Consider the following 14,960-nt stretch of genomic DNA (forward strand, 5'->3'; position numbering starts at 1 on the left):
AGTACTTGAAAAAGAGAATAAACCAAACATTTAATAAATGGTTACGACGTGTCGGGCACTCGGCTGCCTGCTAAGGCCTCAGGAGCCCATGTTCAACTGTAAAATTGGAAGCCCCGTTTTGCTGTTGAAGAATCTGGAAGTGAGGTTAGAGAGCTGCTCCAGGCCACAGCAGGCAGCGGCAGGGCCGCTCTGTGACCACGCGGAGCACGGAGCCTACTCTTCTCGGCTCCTTCAGCCCATCTCCCGGCTTGTGTGCGAATGTCTCCTGACCCAGTGTCCTTTCCCGACGGCCCCTGGCACGGCACCCCCGGGGGCAGGGGCCCGGACCACCCACACCCGGCGCTTCTACCAGCTCTTGCGTGATCCCGGCCCCTGGGGCCGCCAGACCCAGGCTCTCCTCTCCGCTCTCCCACCGCCTGGCTCTGTGCCTTGCCCGAATTACTTAACCTCTCTGCGCCACAGGACGCCTTTTCATCACAATTTTGCTAAGTGTCTCCCTGGTTGCTGTGGAGATCAGAGGGATTACATCTGTGCGAGACATCAGCACGGGGTCCCGCACGCAGTAAGTGCCCCCGCTGGCATTTCTGGTCTTGTTTTTGGCACACTGTTGCTGTTAGCGCTCCCCAGTCTGCCTCTGTCTGGGGTCCTGAGGTCACACCATGCCTCCCCATCTTCACCTTGTATAGACGGATTTTTATATCCAAGCACAGGACCTTATAACCATTCGTCATTCTCATTTTTGTTAGGTTCTGCCCATTCGGAAAAAAAATTTGTTTCATGTTTATTCATTTTTGAGAGAGAGAGAGAGAGAGAGACAGACAGACAGACAGACAGACAGGGGAAGGGCAGAGAGAGGGAGACACAGAATTGGAAGCAGGCTCCAGGCTCTGAGCTGTTAGCACAGAGCCCGACTCCGGGCTCTAACTCACAAACCGTGAGATCATGACCTGAGCCGAAGTCGGACGCCCAACCGACTGAGCCACCCAGGCGCCCCTCTGCCATTTTTAAAAAAGAGAATTGGTTTTATCTTTTTTTTTTTTTTTTTTGAGAGAGAGAGAGAGAGAGAGGTATAAGCGAGGGCAGAAGGAGGGGGAGGGAGAGAATCCCAAGCAGGCTCCATTCTCAGCACAGAGTTGGTTGGACAAGGGGCTCGATCTCACAACTGTGAGATCATGACCTGAGCCAAAATCAAGGGTCAAGGGTCGAACGCTTAACTGACTGAGCCACCCAGGCGCCCCAGATTTTGCCATTCCTGTCTCCCACACACTCGCTATTCTCCATGTGCCTGAGTTATCTGTAAATCTGGACCTTCACCTATATCTTCAAGCCACTGACCAAACTGTTGAACGGAAGTCTGTAACACAGTGTGCTTAGTTGTGGGAGTGAGTGCAGAGAAGCTGCGGGGCATGAGGCACCCGGGCTGGCACAGAGCAGGTGCGCCCTTACACATCACCAGCAGTAGCATAAACCAGAGCAAACTCGCTAAGAGGACCATCTGACAAGATGTACAAATACACATAAAAAATGTCGACTCTGAGATTCTACTCTTGGAAATTTAATCCAAAGTAGTCATTAAAGAGAAAAAAAAATTCTACGCGAAAGATATTTATAGTATCATCATTTAAAATGCTAAAAAACTCGAGGGGCGCCTGGGTGGCTCAGTCAGTTGAGCATCTATCTGGCTTCGGCTCAGATCGTGATCTCACAGTTTGTGAGTTCGAGCCCTGCGTCGTGTTTGTTGCAGTCAGCGCAGAGCCCTCTTTCAGATCCTCTGTCCCCGTTTCTCTCTGTCCCTCCTCTGTTCTCAATCTCTCTAAAAAATGAGTAAACATTAAAAAATTGTTTTAAAAAAATGCTGAAAAACTCTAAATATACTAAAGGGACTACAGAGAGGAACAGTTACATAAACTATGAGGGAAGCTCTTACAAAGATCAAATGTAATGACTGTGCACCTGTTAGCTAATACAAGATTATTTAAATTAGGTCACCTTACATATACACACCTTGATTGCGACTACATAAAAACTATGTACCCAGATAAAAGAATGGGAAAGTTAAAAAATAGAAAATTACAATTATGGTGAGATTATATTTATTTATCACTATTCTTTTTTAACGTTTAATTTTGAGAGAGAGAGTACAAGGGAGGGAGGCGCAGAGAGAGAGGGGGACAGAGGATCTGAAGCAGGTTCTGCGCAGACAGCAGCGAGCCCCGTGTGGGGCTCGAACTCATGAACAGTGAGATCGTGACCTGAGCCGAAGTTGGACACTGAACCAACTGAGCCACCCAGGTGCCCCAGTTATGGTGAGATTATAGATGCAATTTTCAATTGTTTCCCATTAAAACACACAATAATTTATTTGGGTATAAACAACCCCGTTTGCACATATTTAAACACATACTTTGTGGGTTTTTTAGTTTAAAAATTTTTTCTTTAAGTTTATTTATTTGTTTTGAGACAGTGAAAGTGGGAGAGGGGTAGAGAATCCCAAGCAAGCTCCACGCTGCCAGCGCAGAGCCCGACGTGGGGCTGGAACTCATGAAACCATGAGATCACGACCTGAGCTGAAACCAAGAGTGGGACGTTTAACTGACGGAGCTATCCAGGAGCCCCTATACTCTATGTTTATTATTTATGTGTACATCTACAACATGAAGGGAGACTCAAATAAGAATCAAGAACCGGGGCAGTCCAGAAGACAGAACCTTGGCTAATGCAAGACTTCAACCAAAGGCCAGAAGCCTTTGTCTGAGTGTGAGAACCAGTTCCTGTCTTCAAGGACCTTGGGATCCCATGAGTTGTCGGTGTGCCAGATTCCCTTCTCACGGTCGTGCGTGTGCCTTACCGCAGCCCTGGCACGCCGGTCACCAGAGTCCTGAGGAACGAGCGTGAGGATGGGACCGTGGGCAAGGGCATTGGCCGTCCGGCTCCTGGCCCTGCTCTGACACTGGCCAGCAGGGGACCTGGGGCAAAACCTTCCCCTGTGAGTTTTGCTCTCTGTCTCTAGGAGGCAGGATGAGATGGGGGTGGCTACGGTGCCCATCTGAGAGGCTGATGTGAAGCGTGGCATCGTGAATGCCCAGTCCAAGCTGGCTGCCTTATCACCATGTGCCCCACTGCCGCTCGCAGACGGGCATAAATTCTGCACTTAGCAAGGTAAAGCTAGTTAAGCAGTTAACGGCACACTCGGAGTGCAAACAGCAGTAAGGGGGCCTCCAGTTGGCCGTGCCCGTACTTACCGTAGGTGAACATGCGTGGTGAGGTCAGCTCAATGTTGGGCAAGGCGCCCAGGTGGTTGAGCACGGCGCACCGGTAGCCATTTTTCTGCGCGTAGTCGACAAAGGTGCGGATGTACTGCTTCTCGCTGTGATTGGCGATTCCAGGGCAGATGACCATGGTAATGTCATCTACAGGGTGAAGAAAGAGAGCCCGACACATCCAGTAAACGGTGAGGATAAATGGCCACCATTACACATCCCCGGCTGAGAAAACAGCAGGAGGGAACTTCGCGTTGAATTTCACGCACTTCTCTGGGAAGAGTAGCCTTCCCTTCGAGCTGGAGTTGTCTACACCAGTGCTTCTCACACTATTTATGCCGAAGGGTCAGTTTTTAAAATTTCCGACCGTGGACAGATACTTTTGAAAACTAGGATACAAATCAATCACCGGAAAGACAAAATGAAAAAAAATTTAAATCTCCATTTCTTATTATTAGATTCGACAGATAAATTTCATCCAAGTGATGAAATATTATGTAGCCCTTAAAAATGATGAGAGACATCTTTACATACACTGATAGGGCAAGCTCTCCAAAGCATATTAAGTGGAAAAAAAGCAAGGTGCAGAAAACGGTTATGATAACGCTGCCATCTGTGTGGAGGAAAAAAAGACATCTATGTTTATAAATGCATCCACTAGCTCTGGAGTCATACGTAAGAAACCTAACAGTGGGTACCACTGGGGAGGGCCCTGGGGCGGGGGGTGCAGGGGTGGAAGAGAGACTTATACTTTCTCTGTGTATCTTATAGGTACCTTTTGGATCTTCTATCATGAGCATGAATTACCCACTTGAAAACATGAATACACAGTCTCCCTTTATTTTTAAGAAAATTTTTGCATAGTGTTCCTTTAAAAGGAAAGTGGTATCTAGGGTATCAAGTCTGATCATAAATGTCCCTTCCAAAAGTTAAGATAAAAACAACTTTTAAATTCTTCTTGAATGTGCAGAACTTTACAGACATGACCTAGCAGCCCCAGCTCTCGGACTCTTGCCTCAAATTTTATGGTTAAGGGTGCTCACCATAGAATTACGTACGGTAAGAAAACTGTGAACTCCACAGTGGATGAATCATTAAACGGTGGCATGACCATATTGTAGAATATTAATCGTTCAGATCATGGTTTTGAAGACTTTTAGGCTTTGAACGACAGGAGAAACATATAACATAATGGATAATCGTTCAGACTTTGGAAAAACAACGCATTTGAACTGGAAGGAAACACGATGGCAACAACGGAATTCTGGGTGGTGGGATTCTAGGTGGTGCTTATTTTCTTTTTAAAATATTCCTATGTTATCTAAATTTTCCAAAATGAGTTTTTATCCCTTTTGTAGCCAGGAAAAAAAAATCATGGAAAAGAAAAAAAAAAAAAAAGGGCTGCTATTTCCTAGAGCATCTCTTGGACACGCATACGGAACCACCTTTATCCGTCCCCTTTTGGGGACGGGGGGTGATACACAGGAATGAGTAAACAAAACATCAAAGGTTTTCCCTTTTCAATTTTCCGTGTTGGTCCTGGGAGGAAGAACAGAGTGGTGAAATCAAATTTTGTGCTTTACTGGTAGGAGCGAGAGCATTAGAAGCAAGAGAAAAAAGCATTTGATGGTACGGTGGAGAAATAAATATCTGAACGATGAGCTATGAGATGTGTACACACAATGGGGACTCCTAACCCATTCATTTATTCATTCCTTCTGGGACTGCTGAGTGGGAGGCTGCCGCTCGGGGCTCGGACCCCATAAGGTGACAGAGTGGCAGGTGCCGCGGAGAACTAAAGCAGGAAGGTGTGGTGCATTTACACGGGAAGGAAACAGCAGCGAGGGGGCCGTCCCCCTGGGGAGGGGACATCTGAGGTGAGACCTGATGACAAGAAGGAGGCGGCCACGGGGAGGGAGGTCTGGGGACGAGTATTCCAGACAAAGGGAACATAAACTAAAGCTTCGTCGCTGGCTAGTCAGCGGTTCCGGTTACTACGAATAACTCAGTGCTTTAACACATTTATTGCAATTTACTCACAAATAGTCACCGAGCTCCTGGAAAACACTAGGTGCCTTGTGTACTTCAGAACTCAAAAGAACTCTCTCCCGGGAGGAGCAGCCGTCAAAGGAAGCCACCATGCTAACATGAGTCCTCACCGTGGACCCTTTCCGATGGGTCCCTACTCGGGGGCTGGACCGAACGATGAGAAATTTTAGCAGCAGGGGCAGTCGGGGTGGCTTCTGACAGACGGGTATCCCACACCCTTGCATAAATGGACCTCGTTGTGGCTTTTTGTCCGTGGAAAGCTAAGCAGAGGGCACCTGAGAGCCTGTTATGTGCGAGTACCCAACAAATAAGACCAGCCTGCACTGCATCTCTGAGCCTCAGTTTCCTCATCCATAAAGTAAGGATAACAAGGTACCAACCTTGCTGCCAGGGTTAAGCGAGATTCCAGGATATTTAAAGCACTTAGAAGAGTCTAGCTTTTATTGCTGTCATCAAACCAGAGGCGTGGTCCTGGGGGGCCTGGGCTCCAAGTTCTCCCTCGACCCCTTACCCCCAGCTTCTGTATTTCGCAAGCGGATTCACAAACTACTCAACGATGTTCTCTGACGGGCCCTGCGCGGTGAGTTGCAAGCATGAGACAGAGCTAATCCCTGCGGCCGCTCCGAAGTGATGGACCTCAGGGGACTTCCTAGCAGCCCCCAGGTGTGACGGTGACTTGCTGGCATGAGGATCTCCACCGCGCTCCCTCACTGGCCGGTGTGATGGCCCAATCACAGACCCACGCTAGCTCACCTCCAACACAGTGCTCAGCCAAGGGCTCAAAGAGGTCGAAGGTTGAAGTGGCTCCGTCGGACATGGTGATGAACTTCCGGTGCCCATACGGGTGTGGCGACCTCACCCTTCCCATCTTCCCATACAAGGCTGTTTGGATGTGCCCACTTTTCCCCCAGATCAACGGTGGGATGTATCTAAGAAAGAAGGAGAGGAGAGGTCAATTATCCCCACATTCCTTGAACAATGCGTGGAGAAATTTTTGAGCAGGTCTTTCAACCTATTTAAGTTTTTTTCCAGACAAATTCTCTATACTAAGGATACATGAGACCTTCTTTAAAAGTTTTTTTTTTAATGTTTTATTTATTTTTGAGACGGAGAGAGACAGAGCATGAGCGGGAGAGCAACAGAGAGAGAGGGAGACACAGAATCTGAAGCAGACTGCAGGCTCCGAGCTGTCAGCACAGAGCCCAACGTGGGGCTCGAACCCATGAACAGTGAGATCATGACCTGTGCCAAAGTCGGCCGCTTAACTGACTGAGCCACCCAGGTGCCCCAAGATTTTCTTTTTTCTTTCTTTTAAAATTTTTTAAAAATGTTTTTATTTTTAGAGAGAGAGACAGAGTGTGAACAGAGGGGCAGAGAGAGAGGGAGACACAAAATCCGAAGCAGGCTCCAGGCTCTGAGCTGTCGGCACAGACTTATGGACTGTGAGATCATGACCTGAGCTGAAGTCAGACGCTCAACCGAGGCACCCAGGCACCCCCCGCCCCAAGACTTTCTTTACCTTATAACCTTGCCACGATTTACCTCTTTTGCCCATTTATTAATACATCCTGCATCAAATTAGCTCTAGGAATCACCAGGACATGCTTACGTAGACAGGATTTCAAATTTACAGTGTTAAGGAATTCAATATGGGTTATTTCTCTAATGCACGTTAAAAAGAAAATAAGTAATACGTTTTGAACACATGCTACTTGACAGGGTTAGCCTCATTCTCAAACGGGCCCAGGGACTACTGCACACGAATGCACACTGCCTACACTCACTAATGTTCACTTCTTTGCCTTCCCCTAATAAGACAGGCCACAGCTACGGTGGTCACCCCACCGGCCAAACTGCTGCTCTCTGTTACACTGGGAAGGGCTGCAAGCTTTCCTAAGAGCCTATAGGTGTCTCGTGCGCGCGTTGTCGGGGGCACTGTGTGCCCTGGAGAATGTGCTGGAAGGGCAGAGCAGTGTAAGTATCGGGTTAAATGAAGGATGAAGGCTTATCAGCCTACGTCATGACGCCACCCTAACAACTGTCCTTCGTGAAAACACGCAGTGACTCTGGTCTCTGGGAGTAAATGCAAAAACCACACACTAGTTAATTACCAGGAAAGCAAGGTGCTCCTGGTTACAACTAAGAAATGATTCACAACCACAGCGTAAGGATGGTTCCCTTTACCGAAGCTGCCACTGGTTTCTCCTTCACGGCTTTGAGCCCAGGCATGGTGCTTGGCCAGGATTTGTGTTCTATATAGAATCACAGAACATAAAACAGGGTAATAACGTCCATCCTTCATCTCTGTATGATCTCACAGTGGTGAGCATTTTACTAAGGGTTTGCCTTAAACTATTTCCCAATTCATGCCTAGCTTCTCTATCACACCAGGTGATCCTAAAAGCCCTCCTTAAATGAAACCAGATTTGCTTTTTCTGTTTTGAATTCGTTAAGTCAGAAATTTAAGAGAAGTGACGCTATCACCCTACGCAAGCCAGTTCCCACACGTACTTCCTCTGGGAGGGTGGGGAGGAGAGAGTATTTTAAGACCTAAGGACATGAAGCCATTTGCCAGCATGACACCACAGGTGCAAATCTTAGTGCAGAGGCTACGGCATTTGGAAAGCAGACAGAAGCATTTATAAGAGATGAGTGGCTTATGACAGCAACGAAAAGCAAGCTTATAAAAATAACGTCAACTGGACAACTCAGCATGACACGAGATTTAGATCTGCAATTTATAAAGGGTTTCAAGACGACCAACTTGAACAATAAGTTATACATGGCGGGGAGAGGAGTGATCCAAGAAACCAAATTCCCGGTCGCTCCCAGAGGAAAGTTCAAAGAAAACTTAGTTTATAATACAAATTTAAAATAGAATTGTGCGAGGTTAACAGGTCAGAAGAATGGGCTACATTTCACATACCTATCTTCTGATCTGGTTTAGAATATAGTACAATCCCAGCACATGACAAAAAAGAATAAGATACAATTTTCTCTTGGCTGTTCACAGATGGCCCACATCATGACGACACGGGCGGTCATCCTGATGCTGTGCTCCTGATTCAGGGTCACGTTACCTCTCTGAGGTGGCCTCCAGCCTCTCCTCTCGTCCCCACTTACTCCAGCATCCACCTGCCAGCGGAGGAGGGAAAACAAAATATGTAAACCTGGCCAGCCCCGTCTACCGCGTGGGTCCTAACTTGGCCTAGGAGGCCCGCCGTGCCTGCCTGCTTACGCCTTTCAGTGTAAGTTCCGATAAACCCGAGCCACGGGCCCGGCTCCACTCCAAAGAGGCAGAGCTTGTGCTGAGCTATTTTCATCCCAAATGCCAAGCTGTTTCTTCTGCCTGGAATACGCTCCTTTTCTCCTTGCACACCCGTTGCTTTCCTCACCAGCTACAATTTGTTTTTCTTTTCTTTTTTAATTTTCTTTTAATGTTTTTATTTATTTTTGAGACAGAGAGACAGAGCATGAGCAGGGGAGGGGCAGAGAGAGAGGAAGACACAGCATCCAAAGCAGGCTCCAGGTTCTGAGCTGTCAGCACAGAGCCTGACACGGGGCTCGAACTTACAGACTGTGAGATCATGACCTGAGCTGAAGTCGGACGCTTAACCCACTGAGCCACCCAGGCGCCCCTACTATTTGTTTTTCAAGACTCACTTCCAATCAGGTCGCTGGGGGAGCTGCCCTTCTCTGTGCCTCCTGGCGAAGCACCCTGAGCAGAGCTCTGTCCTGGCGTCCAGGAGGCTCGACTGATATCAGGGCTCTTTACTGGCACATTCCTCCCCACCACCTGCGGGAGCCAGGCTTAGAAATCGTTGTGCCCATCCCCAGGGTGCTTCATACCCTAAGCATTTGGAAGGGCTGCTGAATGAATAGAGTACAGACCCACTTAGTGAATCTGAGAAGAAACAGATGTACTTAAAAAAATGATATGCACCATAATTATGGCAGTTGGACTGCAGCATGGGTGGTGCTTGGTGACTGTCCCCTTCCCAGGCCATCTGGCAGCATTCTCAGACCAGGCTGGGAGAAAATCCTGAAGGTGTGCATGTGCGTATATGTGCATATGTGCACGCGTGTGCGTGAGAATAAGTGACCGCCTCGGGATCACCCGGGACTTTCTCACTTCAGCGTAAGGTCAGTTGTGCACAGTAGACGTTTCACAATCTTTAATTCTACCACCATAGCATCTACTGCTAAAACACTGTTTTTAATTAACTTCACAATAACACAACACCGGAGTTTACGAAATCGGACGTTTAGACAGCCCAGTTTTGCTGTGTGTTTTCCTCCGTTTATAGAAGTCATCCACAGATCACATGAAAAAACGAAAAAAAAAAAAACCCACAAAAAACCGAAAAACTGGAATGGGTATAACTAGTTACGTGGTTTCGGTCAAGCAGGAAACGTGGACCAAAACAACGGACTATTCTGAAAGTCACATAAACACATAAGCAAGCACTTAAGAGACACTGCTGAAGTGTACAAGGAGGAAGCTGCTTTATTCTAACTACCTTTGTGATAGTGAATCTGAGAATATAGCTGCCAGTGACCCCACCTACCCCCAGGCCCTTGAGCCACTCTCCCCATCGGGGCGCCCCCTCCAGGAGTCTGGGCTGGCCTAGGACTAGTTTAGGCTGGTAGAACGTGGTAGAACGGCTGCTGTGCAGGGCTGGGGCTGGCCCTTCAAAGAGAAGCCTGGCAGTTTCTGCTTTCACCTCCTTGGAAGCCTGGCACCATGTTGTAAAGGAGCCAGGGCTCGAATACCCAGTGAGTAGAGGCAACACGGAGGGCGTCTAGAAGATGCGACACAGAACCGAGTGCTGCGTGCGTTTAAAACTCAAGAGCAGCACCGTACCGCCTTCCAAAACAGATGGACCAATTTCTCATTTCCAACCGTTAGGCACGCAAGTGCCTCCCTCCCTCACCCTCATCAATAACTAGCTTTGTCAATCTTTGACATTTGGGCCACCCTGATGGGCCAAAAAATGGGTATTTAACTTCAACTTGTGTTTCTTAAGGCTGATCCAATCTATGGAAAACAACTTTCTTATCTGAATTTGCATTTTCCTGATCCATATGTTTATTAGTCATTCACATCTCTCTTACGTAAATTGTACCCTTTGTCCATTTTTCTGTTACATTTTTATCTTTTTCCAATCCATTCATAGGTACTGTTCTTGTCACCCCTGCACGTCATTGTCTATTTTATGTTGCAAACGCTTTCTCCCAATTTAAGTATATTTCAATTTTATCACTTATCTTACATAACTTTCATATTTTGTGGTTAAATTTGTTAGGTTTCTTTCTTTTTTTTTTTTTTTTTTTTAACGTAGGCTCCACACCCAGGCTGAAGTTCAACATAGGGATTGAACTCACAACCCTGAGGTCAAGAGTCAGTGCTTAACTGACTAAGCCCCTCCGATGGGCCTAAGATTTTTGTTTAAAAAAAATTTTTTTTAATGTTTATTTATTTTTGAGACAGAGAGAGACACAGCATGAGCGGGGGAGGGGCAGAGGGAGAAAGAGACACAGAATCCCAAGCAGACTCCAGGCTCCGAGCTGTCAGCGCAGAGCCCGACGCGGGGCTCCAACTTGTCAACTGGGAGATCATGACCTGAGCTGAAGTCGGATGCTCAACCGACTGAACCACCCGGGCGCCCCTGATTTTTGTCTTTAAAGTAATCTCTACACCTTACGTGGGGCTCAAACCCATATCCCTGAAATCAAGAGTCACATGTTCCCCCGACTGAGATAGCCAGGTGCCCCGATTTGTTAGGTTTTTCTGTTAAAACCTTTGTGTTTTGCATTTTGTTTTAAAAAGAGCTATTCTAGCACCCAATTTTAAATACATTTCCCAATATTTCCTTTTATTATGCCTACAGTTAAAAAAATTTTTTTTAATGTTTATTTCTGAGAGACAGAAAGAGACACAGCATGAGCAGGGGAGGGGCAGAGAGAGGGAGACAGAATCCAAAGCAGGCTCCAGGCTCTGAGCTGCCAGCACAGAGCCCGATGCAGGGCTCGAACTCACGGAGTGTGAGATCATGATCTGAGCTGAAGTCGGACGCTCAACCGACTGAGCCACCCAGGCGCCCCTATCTATTTGTCTATTCTTATGCCAATATGACTCTGCCTTAATGAATATAGCTTTATGGACTATTTTGAGCAGTAACAGTGCAGGCCCCCCCTTCACTTGTCTTTTTTAAAATTCTCTTGGCAGATTTTTGCCATTTTATTTTCCAGATGAATTACAGGATTAGCCTGTTTCATGACAAACTTGGAATTTCTAATTGGAAACACACCAAACTCCTATATTACCTTGGGTAAAATTGGCACGTTTACAGTTTTTACTGGTCCCATTAAAAAACGTGCAGTATCCGTATATTATTCAAGGATTTATGTCCTACAGTAAAACTTCATAGCTTGCTTCACGTTCCAATGCTCAGTTTTTACTACACGAATTTGCATACATTTCTACTCTTTTTTTTTTTTTTTTTTTTAATTTCTACATTTTTAAAAAAGCTATTCTTAGAGTTAGCATCTGGGCATGTTTCACTCCTAACTCCCTGAAAGCTGCATCTCAGTACTAACACATACGGTGGTTTGTCCAAAGTGCTGTGGCCAGTGGTTAATAAACGCTTGTTACTAAGAAAGAAGCTAGACCACAACGAAATATAGAGGCCAGGATGTCCTTATCTTCTGCATCAATTTATAAGCAACACCTGGCTAGTGCCCAATGGGCAAGGCCGTAAGGGAGAATCTAGATCTCCCTCCCACCCACATCCCTCCAGACAAACACACGCTGCCTTCGGACGGACGGAGTTCACATCAGCAAGGACAGATGGTTGCCGGGCTGTTTACAAAAGAGCCGGAAAAAAGTTGACTAATGCTGATCCTTGCCCTCAATCTGCGGGTGACCAATCGATTTTTTCCATGGGGACGTGGGTTCCTTGGTTGTACATCAAACTACTTTATAGCAACTGAACCCAGACTTAGCTGTCAGGCCCTCTGATTCTCCCCAGCAGCTCTCTAGCAAACTGGCAGAGGCCTGGCATACATACGACATCCGAGACTGGGCCCTGGACCCCTACTTCCGGCAGGTACCGTCCGGTGACCTAGATGCTCATTAGCAGTTACTCCTTGGTTCTAATTTTACTTTTGTTTCAGACAAGATGTTTTGGTTAAAATGACACAATCCAACTCCGACTAACTTAAGAAGGGACTATGCGGGGCGCCTGGGTGGCTCAGTCGGTTAAGCGGCCAACTTCGGCTCAGGTCACGATCTCGCGGTCAGTGAGTTCGAGCCCACGTCGGGCTCTGTGCTGACAGCTCAGAGCCTGGAGCCTGTTTCGGATTCTGTGTCTCCCTCTCTCTCTGCCCCTCCCCTGTTCATGCTCTGTCTCTCTCTGTCTCAAAAATAAATAAACGTTAAAAAAAAAATTTTTTTTTTAAATAAAAAAAAAAAGAAGGGACTATGCTGGGGTGCTCACCAAATGGACAAGAGGCTGGAGGACCAGCTTCTAGGAAAGAAACTGGGGCTACTTGACGTATGTGCTCTTTATACAGCAGCACCCCAGGAGCCAATGCCCCACGAGTGGGGTGTCCAGAAGAAGGGAATTCTGGAGGGCGGAGCAGTGCATCTTGATTTATTACCTGCATATAATGGGAGAGAAGGACTTGCCCAAAATGCCCTTGGAGAGGAAGAATGGTGCTGGGCAGCCAGAAAGGGACAAATGCTCCCAACAAGGTTTTGGGCTCGACTTGTCTTTGCTACAAGTGGCTTCGTTAGTGCCCTCGGTACCCCACGACCCTCTTCAAACCATCACGTTCCCAGCTAGTTCTTCCAAAGTCTCTTCTTTCTGTCTTTGTTCCCAACCTTGGTCCCAACTCAGCATTTCCCATAATTCTCAAATGTATTTACTTTGAAGCCTCTGCCTCACCTATAACACAGTGTGGATCACAAACAGGCAACCTACTTGGCTCAAGTGGTATTTTTTATCACACTCCCATCTTTCTGAAAGCAAAGTTTATCACATATGAGTGTGTGCTGTTTTCTTTAAAGGAGAAATCTAGACAAGGAGAGTTTTTATGACTCCTGGTCAATCTTTACCGGTCTTAAAGGAGCACACTTTTTGCAACTCACCACATTGCCCCACTGTTTTTTTTTGAAGGTAACATTCATATAACATGAAATTAACCTTTAAAAATTTTTATTTTAGAGAGAGCTCATGCGCACAAGCAGAAGAGAGGCAGAGGGAGAGAGAGGAAGGGAGGAAGGGAGAGAGGAAGGGAGGGAGGGGGAGAGAGGAAGGGAGGGAGGGAGAGAGAGGAAGGAAGGGAGGGAGAGAGAGGAAGGAAGGGAGGGAGAGAGAGAAAGGGAGAAGAAGGGAGGGAGGAAGGGAGGGGGGGGGGGGGGAGGGAGGGAGGGAGGGAGAGAGAGAGAGAGAGAGAGAGAGAGAGAGAGAGAGAATCTAAAGCAGCCCTGCCACAGGCCTCAACCCCATGACTGTGAAATCATAACCTGAGCTGAAATCAAGAGTCAGACGCTTAACCAAGTTACCCAGGCGCCCCTGAAACGAACCACTTTAAAGTGTACAATTCCATGGCATTTAGTACATTCACAATATTGTATGCTTATCACCTCTATATGGTGATGAACGTTTCTTTGCTCCAAAAGGAAACTTCGTGTGTGTTAAGCAGTCACTCCCCATTCTCCCCTCCCTCTACCCCTGGAAACCACTAATCTGCTTCCAGTTTCTATGGAATTCTGTATTCGGGATGTTTTCTAGAAATGGAATCATTGAATATGTGACTTCTTGTCTTGTGATTTTTCACTTAGCATAAAGTTTTCAAGGTTCATCCATGTTGTAGCATGTATCAGCACTTCATTCCTCTCTATGGCTGAATAAGATTTCATTATATGCACATACCTACCACATTTTCTTTATCCATGTATTAGTTGATGGACATTGGGTCGTTTCCACCTTTTGGTGAAAGGTGGAAACTGTGAACAGGGCTGCTGTGGACATCTGCATACAAGTATTTGTTTGAATACCTGTTTTCAGTTCTTTTGGGTATATATCTAGGATCAGAATTTCCGGGTCATATGGTAATTCTATGCTTAACTTTTTGTGGAACCTCCAAACTATTTTCCATAGTAGCTGCACAATTTTACGCTCCTACCAGAAACACATGATAGTTCCAATCTTTCCACATTGTCACCAACACTTGTTTTTTACTGTTTTTTTTTTTTTTTTCATTGTTACAGCATCTTAGTGATATTAAACCTACTCTTTTGACGGCAGGCCATTCCTTTCCACTCTGTCTCTACTTCCATCTCTACGTTTAATATTTATCACAATTTTAAAAATGAATTAGTTGAGAAATAAACACATACAATCAGTCTCATTCATTCCTACAATGGCTATTGTCGGTGGAAAGGCTTGAAGCAGAATACAGTTGGCAACAGTCAAAACTGCATGCGGTATATACTATGGGACTGTCTAAAAATTGACAAAAGAATCCAGCTTTTATAAAAGCATTTAGACTTGCAAAACGTAACCTAGAGAATTGGACTTGGTGGGAATAATAGCCATGAGAAAACTTGCTACAGCAGAAGCTATAGTCAGTGACACATCATGT

General features: G+C 46.3%; 1 protein-coding gene across 3 annotated transcripts in view; it reads right to left on the minus strand.

Annotated features, from left to right (window-relative positions):
- The window catches only part of ABHD2 (abhydrolase domain containing 2, acylglycerol lipase), a 105,232-nt gene that overhangs the window by 36,246 nt on the left and 54,026 nt on the right, over positions 1–14,960 (minus strand). For all 3 annotated transcript variants that reach the window (XM_042941032.1, XM_042941035.1, XM_042941034.1), the window contains 2 exons: positions 6,063–6,238; positions 3,243–3,410 (listed from right to left, as the gene is read on the minus strand). In XM_042941032.1, the coding sequence (XP_042796966.1) occupies positions 3,243–3,410; positions 6,063–6,238 (344 nt within the window). The remainder of the gene's footprint in view (positions 1–3,242; positions 3,411–6,062; positions 6,239–14,960) is intronic.

Source organism: Panthera leo, chromosome B3, assembly GCF_018350215.1.
Source record: "Panthera leo isolate Ple1 chromosome B3, P.leo_Ple1_pat1.1, whole genome shotgun sequence".
In the NCBI taxonomy this organism is placed as follows: domain Eukaryota; kingdom Metazoa; phylum Chordata; class Mammalia; order Carnivora; family Felidae; genus Panthera; species Panthera leo.